The 14,778-nt window shown below is 36.3% G+C and overlaps 1 protein-coding gene across 3 annotated transcripts in view; it reads right to left on the reverse strand.

Moving 5' to 3' along the window:
- Window positions 1–675: 675 nt before the first annotated feature.
- Window positions 676–14,778, reverse strand: part of LOC110660402 (probable LRR receptor-like serine/threonine-protein kinase At5g63710) — a 42,479-nt gene continuing 28,376 nt past the window's right edge. For 2 of the 3 annotated variants that reach the window (XM_021818718.2, XM_021818715.2), the window contains 5 exons: window positions 4,502–4,572; window positions 4,278–4,415; window positions 1,871–2,212; window positions 1,308–1,702; window positions 676–1,186 (listed from right to left, as the gene is read on the reverse strand). In XM_021818718.2, the coding sequence (XP_021674410.2) occupies window positions 881–1,186; window positions 1,308–1,702; window positions 1,871–2,212; window positions 4,278–4,415; window positions 4,502–4,572 (1,252 nt within the window). In that variant the 3' untranslated portion in view covers window positions 676–880. The remainder of the gene's footprint in view (window positions 1,187–1,307; window positions 1,703–1,870; window positions 2,213–4,277; window positions 4,416–4,501; window positions 4,573–14,778) is intronic. The other variant, XM_021818716.2, reaches the window with a different exon arrangement.

Genomic DNA, 14,778 nt, shown 5'->3' on the forward strand with positions numbered 1-14,778 from the left:
AAAAACTTATATCTAACCTCTAATAATAAGAGAATCTAAGCCTGTGCACATACCATGATAATCAAAACACAACTAACTCCATTGTCTTCTCAACAAATGAGAGAGACGGATAATAACCTAGTCAAGCATCTATAGTGAGATATAAAACAATATCACAATTCTTTTAGTGAGCATAAATCACAATACAATTCGATTCAAAGTCAATTTCAATATCCAATAATTTGTATACTCATCACAATTCAAATAATAAATTTACATTTTTCTATGCAAATTACCTATCACAATTCAAAACATTTCTTTAGCTCCCTCCATTAAATCCTTGGTCTCCTACTGCAGCATATAAAATCCTCTCACTGAGGTACAATAATTGAAGTTTAAGAGGTCCTAAATTCTAAGAATATATGTGTTTGTTAAGGTCTGAGATGAGTTTGAGGGTCATGACAACTGCAGTGACTGTTTTTGGTTTTTCATTTTTTTTTTATTTGCTTCTCAATTATCATTTGGAAAAGCTAAAAAATCCAGCTTCTTCCCAACCATAGCATGGGAGTAGCTTAAAAAAAATTAAAGAAAAAAAAATTAAAAAAAAAAAAACAAAAGCTGGTCCGACCCTGCAACGTCAAACTCGCTCTATGGATGCAAAAATAAAAATAAAATAAAATAATCTAAAATAAGGAATGATAACAAGCAATTCTCACCATTATCAAACCATACGGATTTTACAGGTAAACATCTAGCTCTGAGATACAGCATACCATGGTTTTCATTTCATGTAAAACAATCTATCTACATGATAGGTTGATCATGTTTGAATCAATAGCTTACAGTAATCCACTTAATAGGTTGATAATGCTCTCAAAATTGATTCCGTACCACAAAAGCTCTATCTAGCCTTGGACAACTGTATGGCTTCTTGATTAACAATTGAATCTTCAGCCCATGCATATCGGCGAGAAATGAGTGAGAATTCTTGATTCCTCGCTTGCTCCTCCCATTTTGTCCATCTCCCAGCCAGACCAACTCCTTGTAGCAGTTTAACCACTTCTGTCATTGTGGGACGGTCTTCAGGCAAGCTTTGGGTGCTCAACAATGCAACCTGAACAATTGTCTTAACTTCTTCACGGTCATAAGTCTTCAAGTTTCCATCTACAATGTCGTCAAATCTATCTTCTCTCAGTAACTTTTTGATCTGTGCACGTCATTTTGTGTCATTTACACAATATGTAAAAGTTACTTCCAAAAAAGAAGGGAAAAGATAAAGAACCATCTTCTTAGAATTAAAGTGTTTATAGTGAGCAGTAGATTCTTACGTGATCAATCAGAAGAACATCCTCTTCCTCTTCAAGCCGAGAAAGGTCTATTGCACGCTGACCAGTTACCAATTCAAGAAGCGTTATGCCATATCCAAACACATCTGTCTTTTCTGAAGACTTTCCAGTGGACAAATATTCGGGGGCAATGTGACCCATGGTACCACGTATCTGGGTCGTAACATGAGTGAATTTTGTATCAACCAGCTTTGCTAACCCAAAATCTCCAAGAACAGCTTCAAAATTGTCATCTAATAGGATGTTAGCAGCCTTTAAGTCACGATGTATAATCTTAGGATTACAATGCACATGTAGATACTCCAGTCCATGAGCTACACCAAAGGCCACTTGCTTCCTCGTTGGCCAGTCCAAACCCTTTTCTCCAGGTTTCAAATCTATAAAACAGGAAAATATTATTAGTGAGATATAAACATCTCTTGCAGTCTGGTATGGGCAATTGCTGGAAATAGAGGCAGAATTCAGAAGCACAATGTATTATATTATTAAAATATTATAGAAAACAGCAAAATGGAATAAAACATGGCGTGAATTCAACACAATACCTCTCAGGTGGTATGCGACACTCAGATTTTTCATAAATGGATAAACAAGGATTCTCTCAGAGGAGGTCATACAAAAACCAATCAGTCGTAGAAGATTCCTATGAACTGCAACACTAATAAGCTGAACTTCTCTTTGGAAAGCAGCTTCTCCTCCAGGGCTGTGATAATCTGAAAGGCGTTTTATAGCAACCTTTGTGTTGTCTGAAAGTACTCCTTTGTAAACTTTTCCAAAGCCTCCCTGTCCAATTATGTTGTGTTCGCTAAAATTGTCTGTTGCAATCTGGATCTCAGGCCATGAAAATCTTTTAAGCTGCCCAAAGGAAATTTTGCAATCATCTTCACCTGAAAGTGTATATATATATATAAGAAGGATGTTAGCTCACAAAAGCAGTTTATAAAAAAATGTAAATCAATCAGTCATGATAAGCCATCTATGCTCCTGCGCCTGAAATAAATACCACTAAAAACTGAAATTTATTTCATACTTTCAGTTAACACATATATGAGATGCTTTATCAAGACAACAAACACAGTTGTCAAATCAAGATTTGGATTGTGAATTACAATGTAAATTCTCTGAATTGAGAACTTAGAATCAAAAAATTGCAATAAAATCAGAAAATCAATAAAAAATGACAATATATTTTGAGAAGTTGAATATTTATAGCAAACTTTGAATAATCGCATAATCATGAAGGCTATGGTTTCAAAGCAAGTAATGCAGGCCATGGCCCAATATGAGCCGTACTATTATTATGTATATAAATAAAACAAAAATGGAAATTTAATTTGATAGCCAAAATATTTAAAATTCATGGAAAAACATATACAATATTCCTTTCTTTTCAAGCATGAACACCATATTTGTATGCACTATGTACTATTGAATATTCAAAATCACAAAGTTTCTAAACCCATGTAATCTCCAAAATACCAAGGAAACAAATAAACTTGTACTATACTATTCTTCAACATGAATTAGTATCAGGCTTCAGTAATCCGTGTTTTGTTTGGAGATGAAAAGAAGACTACATAAGGAAGAGAATGAAAGATGAAAGCAAAATCAAGCAAGGGCAGAGAATAAAATACAAAATGAACTAAGGATTGCGGAGGAAGAGAGAAGGAAAAAAATTAGAAAAAAAAAAAGAGAAATAATTGGGGACCAAGAAGAAGGAGATGGTTTAGAATAAAAATAATACCTGAAATATTAGCAAAACATGTTAAAAAAATAAGAATCATATACTAATCATTACCACAACAATTTTAAGCATTTACATATGCTAAATGGTTGCTAAGCAATAATGAAAGATTGAACCAACTATTTGTGAATGTGCTAACAATGATCTAAGTGGATGTGCTAACAATGATCAACGTGGAAAATTATACCTGATAATGATCAACAATGATAATTATACCTAACAATGATCAAAATTTATGACTACGATGGATTACTATTTTGGTTACAGAAGTATGACTATCGTGCATAGTTGCCAAAGGCGCACCTAAGGCGCAAGGTACATCAGGGTCAAAGGGGATCACCTCAAGCATCAAAAGGCAGGTGACCTCACCAAGGCATAGTGAGGCGCTTGGGTGAGGTCGGGGAACAAAAAGGCCAAAAAAAAAAGAAAAAAAAAAGTGAGAGAAGAAGAAGAAGAAGAAGAAGAAGCCTATCAATAAAAGACAACCAATGAAAAAAAAAGAAAGAAAGAAAGGAGAAGAAGAGGAAGAAGAGAAGACTTAAAGTAGATGTACCTAGTTGGCTTTGGCTGTGTTTGCTCTCACTAATAAAATACGGCAATGTTTGTGTATTGGCCGTGTATCACCAATGTGGCTAATGGATGGTGCTTATAACGAGTCAATGGTTAATGGGTTTAAATCTAATTTAGAGTTTTTTTTAGTGCTCTTTTGCCTTAGCATTTTTTTTTTTATTTTTTTTTAAATCCCATTTTAAATAAGTTAAAAATAAATGTAACATAGTTATCTTAATGAGTTTATAAAATTCAATTTAAATTATTTTAAGTTATGATTAATGAGGTATTATTAAATTAAATTTTTTAAATGCATTGCATTTTAAGACTTTCATTTTGAGACAACAAAATGAAAGTGAAGTGTGTATATATATATATATATATATATATATATATATATATAGTAGTGTTCTAACTATGACTATGAGTAGTTTATTTTTATTTTATTTGGATTGTAAACTTATTATTACTTGAATGCTAGTTATTATTATGTTTAACTTTATGTTATTTTAAGTTCTTTCATATATTTGACTTTTTTATTTTTTTTTTTTTCTAATTTTTGCACATCGCCACACTCAGGTCCTTAGTGGTTTGGTGTGCCTTGGGCCTTTAATAACTATGCTATCATGGATCCAAATATAGAAGGTAAGAAAAATTACTAGCAACATCCACAAAGACATCATTTTGTAGTCTGTGCAGTTGATGGTAACGGTATGCAATGCCAAGTAGCATAAGTATGAAAGCACCACAGCTTGCAGCAATTACAATCATCCTAAGTCTTGACTTGCTGGTAGAAACTGCAAAATATCAATAGTTTAGGCTCCATCTACGGTATTATGTCATGGAAATAGTATCCAACATAGGAAAATTTTATCAAATAAACCTGGAAAGGGAGAGCTTGAAACACAAGGTTGCTCTGGGCTAGAACCACAACTAAGACCTGTCATGGTGAAACTGAAAGAAAAAGAAAGGGAAAAAAATTATCATACAAACCAGCATCTTTTAGATATACGGTACTCATGCACTAGTTCCAACTTATCTAAGGTAAATATAATGTTAAAATAACCTATTTCATACACATAAATATAAGTATGTGTTTGTGTATAATTCAGACAATTTGCATCAAGCAATATACTCAACCCAAACAAACTAATGGAAATAGCTTCCTTTGCATGCTTTAAACATTTATTTTTCACACACTATACCTGATATTAGCCTATGTAGTGAGTCTAGCGAGTCATTATATGCATGATCCTCATGAACCCATTTAAAAGTTGTTTTTTGCATTTTGAGATACCTGAAATCTGCTACTGAAAAAGGACCCTGAAATCTGCTATTGAAAAAGGACTTTACAGATGCAAATTGGGCTGGATTTCTTGATGATAGGAGGTCAACATCATGTTATTGTTCCTTTGGTGGTAACCTAGTCACTTGGAGAAGCAAAAAACAAAACGTGACAGCTAGATCTAGTGCAGAATGTGAATACAGAGCCACAGCTCAAGGTGTTTGTGAATTGTTGTATTACGAAAATTGATGGAAGAAATGAAACTCTAAAAACAAATAGTTTATATTTGTTTCGTGATAACAAAGCTAGGAGAAATTTGTGGATAGATCATTGAGTGTCTCTCATGTGGCTTCAAAAGATCAATTGGCTAACGTGTTCACTATGGATTTAAGCAGCAAAATATTTCATACTCTAATTTACATGTGGGGCATGTGTAATATTCATGAACCAACTTCAGGAGGAATGTTGGAATCACGTTAATTAATGATAGTATTTTTTAAGAAGTTATTTTTTTAGGAGTCAATTAGGAATCAATTATATTTATTAGCTTCATATTTTAGAATTCTTCCTTATATATAAATTGTTATATGTATTCGATCAAATTCATTGAGTGAAATACATAAAATATTCTCCAAAAACATTGTTCAACAATTAGGAATCTCTAAAGCCTGCCAATTCCCCTGTCACTGCGATCATTGAGTCATGTAACTCTACTACATCTTGTCTATTCCTCTTCAAAATGGGTCATTGATTCTAATGCTACTAACCATATGGTAGGTAATTCTAGTCTTTGGTCTAAATTTCAATCTCATACACCATCATCTTATGTCACTTTAGCTGATGGGTCTATGTCTTATGTCATGGGTTATGAAATTGCAAATATAACACCATCAATTCGTGTCATCTATTTTGTGCTTACCAAAGTTCTCTTTCAATTTACTATCTATTAGTAAACTAACCTATGCCCTAAATTGCTGTGCCTCATTTTTTCCTGATCATTATTTATTATAGGATCTTACGATGAAACAGATTATTGATAGAGAACATGAGTCTGGAAGCCTCTATACCTAGACAAACAAGGGCTATGGTCTCTTGCTTGTTCCAGCAACTTAACTCCTAAAGTTCATTGTCAATTGAGACTTTCTTCATTATCTCTCTTGAACAAGTTATGCCCACAATTTTAGTCTTTGTCATTTTTAGATTGTGAGTCGTGTCAATTTTCCAAACATCATTGTTTACCTACTATTTCGAGTCAATAAACGGGCCTCATTCTTTTTGAGTTTGTTCATTATGATGTTTGGGGTCTATATCCTATAATTTCCAAATCTAGATTCAAGTATTTTATTACCTTTGTTGACAATGACTCTTGTGTTACTTGATTATTTTTAATGAAAAATCATTCAGAATTATTTTCTATATTGTGTGATTTAATGTTTCTGTAGAAAGATATGATTCTCCTTAATCTCAATTAATCTGTACATGGGTATATATATACAATTGATTCTATAATTATGTTCTACTAATTAGGAAGAAATCCTAAATAAGAAATCCTAAATAGGAATACAGAATATACAGAGAAATAATATAGTGATTGACTTTCCATAACACTCCCCCTCAAGTGGAGCATAGATGTTAATCATGCCCAACTTGTTACAAATGTAGTCAATCCTAGCTCCATTCAGAGCTTTTGTGAAAATATCTCCTAACTGCTCTCCAGTTTTGATGTGTCCTGTTAAGATAATCTGTTGTTGAATCTTTTCACAAACAAAAAAGTGACAATCAATTTCAATATGTTTGGTCCGCTCATGAAACACAGGATTAGATGTTATATTATTTCTCTGTATATTTTGTATTCTGTATTCCTATTTAGGAATTCTTATTTAGTATTTCTTCCTAATTAGTAGAACACAATTATAGGAATCAATTGTATATATATACCCATGTACAGATTAATTGATATTAAGGAGAATCATCTCTTTCTACATGGTATCAGAGCAGGTCATCTATCTAGAGTGACTATTTGTTCTCACCACCCAGCTCAGGAGAGACCTTGGCCGCCGACCGGCCTTTTCGACTCCGATCAACATCGCCAGCGTCGCCTCAATCCCCTTATTCCACCACTGTGTGATGTTGCCTGATCCAGTACACCATTAAAGGACTTCTGAGGTTTGGCTCTCAGATCCTATTTCGGTATTTGCTTGATTTGTGATTTTGGATTATTTTGTTACTGTAAGCACTTTGGATTATCGTTTCGGTTAGTTTTCTTTGTCTCAACAAATGGAAGACAATAAGAATGTTATTTCTGATGTGATTCCGGTGATGACTAAGATCACGGAACACAAACTTAATGGTTCGAATTACAGGTGGAGTAAGATCATAGGGTCTATTTGCGTAGCATTGATAAGGATGATCACCTTACTAAAGATCCACCTACTGGTGATACACAACAAACTTGGCTAAGGGAGGATGCTCGGTTGTTTTTGCAGCTTCGGAACTCGATTCACAGTGAGGTAATTAGTTTAATTAATCACTGTGAATTTGTTAAGGAATTGATGGATTACTTAGATTTTTTGTATTCTGGTAAAGGGAATATCTCCCGTATTTATGATGTTTGTAAGGCATTCTACCGTACTGAGAAAGAGAATAAGTCTCTCACGGCTTATTTTATGGATTTTAAACGGGTATATGAGGAACTTAATATATTGTTGCCTTTTAGTTCTGATGTGAAAGTTAAGCAGCCCAGCGAGCAATGCTGTTATGAGTTTTCTTGCGACCTTCCTTCGAGTATGAGACGCTAAATCACAGATTCTCTCGATTCGAGATTTCCTCTTTGCATGAAAGCGTTCACACGGGTCCTTCGCAGAGAGTACCCAATCGTCACACCGCAAGAGTGCTCTTATTAGCGTAATCCAAAAGGACAACAGCGTAATAGAAGAGGAAGTAGAGGAGGAATTACAGCAATGTAGTAATCGGCGTAATGGAGAGGCTAGTTCTAATCAGGACTCAAGAGGAGTCATTTATTATTATTGCCATGAGCCTGGCCATACAAAATATAATTGTCCGCAACTTCAGAGGAAAAATCAGCGATCACAAATGGCAAATATGGCAGTAGAGGATTCTACAGTATCTTCCTTTGAGAAAACTGTTTTGGTATCTGCAGAGGATTTTGCACAGTTTTCCCAGTATCAGGCATCTCTAAAGCCTACCAGTTCCCCTGTCACTGCGATCGCTGAGTCAGGTAAATCCACTACATGCCTTGTGTCTTCCTCATCCAAATGGGTTATTGATTCTGGTGCGACAGATCACATGACAGGTAATTCTAGTCTTCTATCTGCTTTTCAATCTAATCTCACTTCCTCTACTGTTACTTTAGCTGATGGTTCTACTTTTTGTGTCATGGGTTCTGGAACTGCGAATCCGACTTCGTCAATTTCTTTGTCATCTATTTTATGTCTACCAAATTTCTCTTTTAATCTACTTTCTGTTAGTAAACTTACTCGTACCTTAAATTGTTCCGTTTCCTTTTTTCCTGACCAGTGTTTATTTCAGGATCTTACGACGAAGCAGATTATTGGTAGAGGACGTGAGTCAGGTGGTCTCTACATTCTGGAAAATCATGTACCGCGGTCGCTTGTTTGCTCCAGTACCTTAACACCTCTTGAAGCTCATTGTAGATTGGTCCATCCTTCTTTGTCTACTATAAAGAAGTTGTGTCCTCAGTTTCAGTCTTTATCAGTACTAGAATGTGAGTCGTGTCAGTTTGCAAAACATCATCGTTTGCCTTCTGTGTCTAGAGTCAATAAACGGGCTTCATCCCCTTTTGAATTAGTTCATTCTGATGTTTGGGGTCCTTGTTCTGTTACTTCTAAAACTGGATTTCGTTATTTTGTTACTTTTGTTGATGATTACTCTCGTGTTACCTGGTTATATTTAATGAAGAATCGTTCTGAGTTGTTTTCTATCTTTTGTGCCTTTTGTAATGAAATCAAAACTCAATTTAATACTTCTGTGCGCATATTAAGAAGTGACAATGCCAAAGAATACTTTTCAGCACAATTTCAATCTTATATGACACAAAATGGCATTCTTCATCAGTCTTCCTGTGTAGATACCCCATCCCAAAATGGCGTGGCCGAAAGAAAAAATCGGCATCTTCTTGAGGTAACTCGTGCTCTTCTTTTTCAGATGAAAGTTCCTAAACACTTTTGGGCGGATGCAGTTTCTACGGCATGTTTTTTGATCAATCGTATGCCGTCTTCTGTCCTTAATGGGGGTATTTCTTATACTGCTTTGTTCCCTACAAAATCTTTGTTCCCTGTTGAACCTCGTATTTTTTGTTGTACCTGTTTTGTGCGTGATGTTCGTCCGCAGGTTACTAAATTGGATCCAAAGTCTCTCAAATGTGTCTTCCTTGGGTACTCCTGGATCCAAAAAGGGTACCGTTGTTTCTCTCATACTCTTAATCGTTATCTTGTTTGTGCAGATGTCACATTTTTTGAGTCCACTCCATTTTTTCCTCAATCATCTGTGTATGAGAGTCAGGGGGAGGAGGATGATCTCTTAATATATACTGTCCAACCAATGTCTAGTCCTCTCTCACAGCCTGTTTCTTCTATCTCTAGACCAACTCGACCTCCCGTTGTTCATGTTTATTACAGGAGATTGGAGATTCCTGACTCAAATCCTCCACCAGCTACTTCGTTGGGAGATCCCTCATCGATCATGATTGATCTAGACTTACCCATTGCTCTTCGTAAAGGTAAACGTTCATGTACTTACCCTATCTCTTCTTTTGTTTCTTATAATCAATTGTCTTCTTGTTCTCGGTGTTTTGTTACTTCTTTAGACTCTGTTCCTATTCCTATCGTTGGTGAGCCTTTGTCTCATCTGGTGGTGTCTTTGTATGAAAGAGGAAATGGAGGCTTTAGATGCTAATGGTACATGGGAACTGCCGTAAGAAAGCTATTGGTTGCAAATGGGTATATACTGATGAGGTAAATCCTAATGGTTGGCTAGGTTAAAAGCACGCCTTGTAGCAAAGGATATACTCGGACATATGGGGTTGATTACTCGATACATTTTCTTCGTAGCTAAACTTACTTCTATTCGCTTGTTTATCTCTTTAGCACTACATATGATTGGCCCTGCATCAATTGGATATCAAGAATGCTTTCCTTCATGGTGATCTTCGGAGGAGGTGTATATGGAGCAACCACAGGTTTGTTGCTCGGGAGTTGGGTAAGGTTTGTAGCCTTGAAGTCTCTTTATGGCTTGAAACAAAGTCCTAGGGCATGGTTTGGGAGATTCAGAATTTGGTATGCAAAAGAGTAAGTGTGATCACTCATTTTATATGCAAATTCTCTTAGTAGTCTATGTGGATGACATTGTCATCACTGGGAGTGACTCTGCAAGTATTTCATCTCTTAAAACCTTCCTCCAAACTCAGTTTCAGACCAAATACTTGGGATTGTTAAAGTATTTCTTGGGTATCGAAGTTATGAGAAGTAAGAAGGGTATTTTCTTATCTCAAAGAAAATATGTCCTCGATCTATTGACAGAGACAGGAAAATTAGGTGCTAAGCCTTGTAGCGCACCAATGACTCCAACTTTACAATTGTTAGCAGGGGATAGTGAGTTGTTTAAAGATCCAGAGAGATACAGGAGATTGGTAGGAAAATTGAACTACCTTATAGTCACTCGTCCTGACATTGCTTATGCCGTTAGTGTGGTAAGTCAATTTATGTCTTCCCCAACTGTTACTCATTGGGAAGTCTTGGAACAAATTTTGTGTTATCTGAAGGGCGCTCCAGGAAGAGGTTTGTATATGGTAATCATGGGCATTTGAATGTTGAATGTTTTTCAGATGCCGACTGGGCTGGATCTAAGGTTGACAGGAGGTCAACTACTGGATATTGTGTTTTTATTGGAGGAAATTTGGTGTCTTGGAGAAGCAAGAAGCAGAGTGTAGTTTCTCGATCTAGTGCTGAATCCGAATACCTCTCCATGGCACAATCAGTATGTGAGGTAATGTGGATACTTCAATTACTAGATGAGACAGGTTTTAAGACCCCCCTGCCTGCAAAATTATGGTGTGATAATCAAGCTGCTCTCCATATTGCTTCTAATCCGGTATTTCATGAGCGGACCAAACATATTGAGATTGATTGTCACTTTATTCGTGAAAAGATTCAACAACAGATCATCTCAACAAGATATATCAAAACTGGAGAGCAATTAGGAGATATTTTCACAAAAGCTCTGAATGGAGCTAGGATTGACTACATTTGTAACAAGTTAGGCATAATTAACATCTATGCTCCAACTTGAGGGGGAGTGTTATGGAAAGTCAATCATTATATTATTTCTCTGTATATTTTGTATTCTATATTCCTATTTAGGAATTCTTATTTAGGATTTCTTCCTAATTAGTAGAACACAATTATAGGAATCAATTGTATATATATACCTATGTACAGATTAATTGATATTAAGGAGAATCATCTCTTTCTACAAGAAGCAATATGGAGAGCAGCTTGATTATCACACCACAATTTCGCAGGCAGGGAGGTCTTAAAACCTGTCTCATCTAGTAATTGAAGTATCCACATTACCTCATATTCTGATTGTGCAATGGCTCTGTATTCGGATTCAGCACCAGATAGAGCAACTACACTCTGCTTCTTGCTTTTCCAAGACACCAAATTTTCTCCAACAAAAATGCAATATCCAATAGTTGACCTCCTGTCAACCTTAGATCCAGCCCAGTCGGCATCTGAAAAATATTCAACATTCAAATGCCCATTGTAGAAAGAGATGATTCTCATTGATTTCAATTAATCTGTACATGGGTATATATATACAATTGATTCCTATAATTGTGTTCTACTAATTAGTAAGAAATCCTAAATAAGAAATCCTAAATAGAAATACAGAATACAAAATATACAGAGAAATAATATAGTGATTGACTTTCCATAACACTCCCCCTCAAGTTGGAGCATAGATGTTAATCATGCCCAACTTGTTACAAATGTAGTCAATTCTAGCTCCATTCAGAGCTTTTGTGAAAATATCTCCTAACCGCTTCTCGCTTTGATGTGTCCTGTTGAGATGATCTGTTGAATCTTTTCATGAATAAAGTGACAATCAATCTCAATATGTTTGGAACTCTCATGAAACACCGGATAAGAACCAATATTAAGATCAGCTAGATTATCACACCACAATAACGCAGGCAGGGAGGTCTTAAAACCTGTCTCATCTAGTAATTGAAGAATCCACATTACCTCACATACCGATTGTGCCATGGCTCAGATTCGGATTCAGCACTAGATCGAGAAACTACACTCGCTTCTTGCTTCTCCAAGACACCAAATTTCCTCCAATAAAAACACAATATCCAAAGGTTGACCTCCTGTCAACCTTAGATCCAGAAAACATTCAACATTCAAATGCTCATGATTACCATATAGCAAACCTCTTCCTGGAGAGCCCTTCAGATAACACAAGATTTGTTCCAAGGCTTCCCAATGAGTAACAGTTGGAGAAGACATAAATTGACTTACCACACTAACGGCATAAGTAATGTCAGGACGAGTGACTATAAGGTAGTTCAATTTTCCTACCAATCTCCTGTATCTCTCTGGATCTTCAAACAACTCACTATCCCCTGCTAACAATTGTAAAGTTGGAGTCATTGGTGCGCTACAAGACTTAGCACCTAATTTTCCTGTCTCTGTCAATAGATCGAGGACATTTTCTTTGAGATAAGAAAATACCCTTCTTACTTCTCATAACTTCGATACCCAAGAAATACTTTAACAATCCCAAGTCTTTGGTCTGAAACTGAGTTTGGAGGAAGGTTTTAAGAGATGAAATACTTGCAGAGTCACTCCCAGTGATGATAATGTCATCCACATAGACTGCTAAGAGAATTAGACCAGCCTCAGATTGCCTATAAAATATTGAGTGATCACACTTACTCTTTTGCATACCAAATTCCTGTACTGCTTCACTGAATCTCCCAAACCATGCCCTAGGACTTTGTTTCAAGCCATAAAGAGACTTCCGAAGCCTACAAACTTTACCCAACTCCCCCTGAGCAACAAACCCAGGTGGTTGCTCCATATACACCTCCTCCTGAAGATCACCATGAAGGAAAGCATTCTTGATATCCAATTGATGCAGGGGCCAATCATATGTAGCTGCTAAAGAGATAAACAAGCGAATAGAAGTAAGTTTAGTTACAGAAGAAAATGTATCAGAGTAATCAACCCCATATGTCTGAGCATATCCTTTTGCTACAAGACGTGCTTTTAACCTAGCCACGCACTCCATCAGATTTACCTTTCATCAGATATACCCATTTGCAACCAATAGCTTTCTTACGGTGGGCAAAGGCAATAGTTCCCATGTACCATTAGCATCTAAAGCCTCCATTTCCTCTTTCATAGCATCACACTAGCCGTGATGAGACAAAGGCCTCATCAACAGATTAGGGATAGGAACAGAGTCTAAAGAAGTAACAAAATACCGAGAACAAGAAGACAATTGATTATAAGAAACAAAAGAAGAGATAGGGTAAGTACATGAACGCTACCTTTACGAAGAGCAATGGGTAAGTCTAGATCGTAATCATGATTAGTATGAGGCAGGATCTCCCAACGAAGTAGCCGGTGGAGGATCTCGAGTGAATCTCCAATCTCTGGAATAAACATGAACAACGGAGGTCGAGTGGGTATAGAGACGAGGAACAGCAGTGTGGGAGAGGACTAGACATTGGTTGGACAGTATATATTAAGAGATCATCCTCCTCCCCCTGACTCTCATACACAGATGATGGAGGAAAAAATGAAGTGGACTCAAAAAATGTGACATCTGCAGAAACAAGATAACGATTAAGAGTAGGAGAGAAACAACGGTACCCTTTTTGGAGTCGGAGTACCCAAGGAAGACACATTTGAGAGATTTTGGATCTAATTTAGTAACCTATGGACGAACATCACGCACAAAACAGGTACAACCAAAAATACGGGGTTCAATAGGGAACAAAGATTTTGTAGGAAACAAAGTAGTATAAGGAATATCCCCATTAAGGACAGAAGATGGCATACGATTGATAAAAACATGCCAGAGAAACCGTGATCCGCCCAAAAGTGTTTAGGTACTTTCATCTGAAAAAGAAGAGCACGAGTTACCTCAAGAAGATGACGATTTTTTCTTTCGGTCACGCCATTTTGGGATGGGGTATCCACACAGGAAGACTGATGAAGAATGTCATTTTGTGTCATATAAGGCTGAAATTGTGCTGAAAAGTATTCTTTGGCATTGTCACTTCTTAATATGCGCACAGAAATATTAAATTGAGTTTTGATCTCATTACAAAAAGCACAAAAGATAGAAAACAACTCAGAACGATTCTTCATTAAATAACACCAGGTAACACGAGAGTAATCATCAACAAAAGTAACAAAATAACGAAATCCAGTTTTAGATGTAACAGAACAAGGACCCCAAACATCAGAATGAACTAACTCAAAAGGAGATGAAGCCCGTTTATTGTCTCTAGACACAGAAGGCAAACGATGATGTTTTGCAAACTGACACGACTCACATTCTAGTACTGATAAAGACTGAAATTGAGGACACAGCTTCTTCATGGTAGACAAAGAAGGATGACCCAATCTACAATGAGCTTCAAGAGGTGTTAAGGTACTGGAGCAAACAAGCGACCGCAGTACATGATTTTCCAGAATGTAGAGACCACCTGACTCGCGTCCTCTACCAATAATCTGCTTCGTCGTAAGATCCTGAAACAAAAACTGGTCAGGAAAAAAGGAAACAGAACAATTTAAGGTACGAGTAAGTTTACTAAC

This window comes from Hevea brasiliensis, chromosome 7, assembly GCF_030052815.1.
Source record: "Hevea brasiliensis isolate MT/VB/25A 57/8 chromosome 7, ASM3005281v1, whole genome shotgun sequence".
Lineage (NCBI taxonomy): Eukaryota > Viridiplantae > Streptophyta > Magnoliopsida > Malpighiales > Euphorbiaceae > Hevea > Hevea brasiliensis.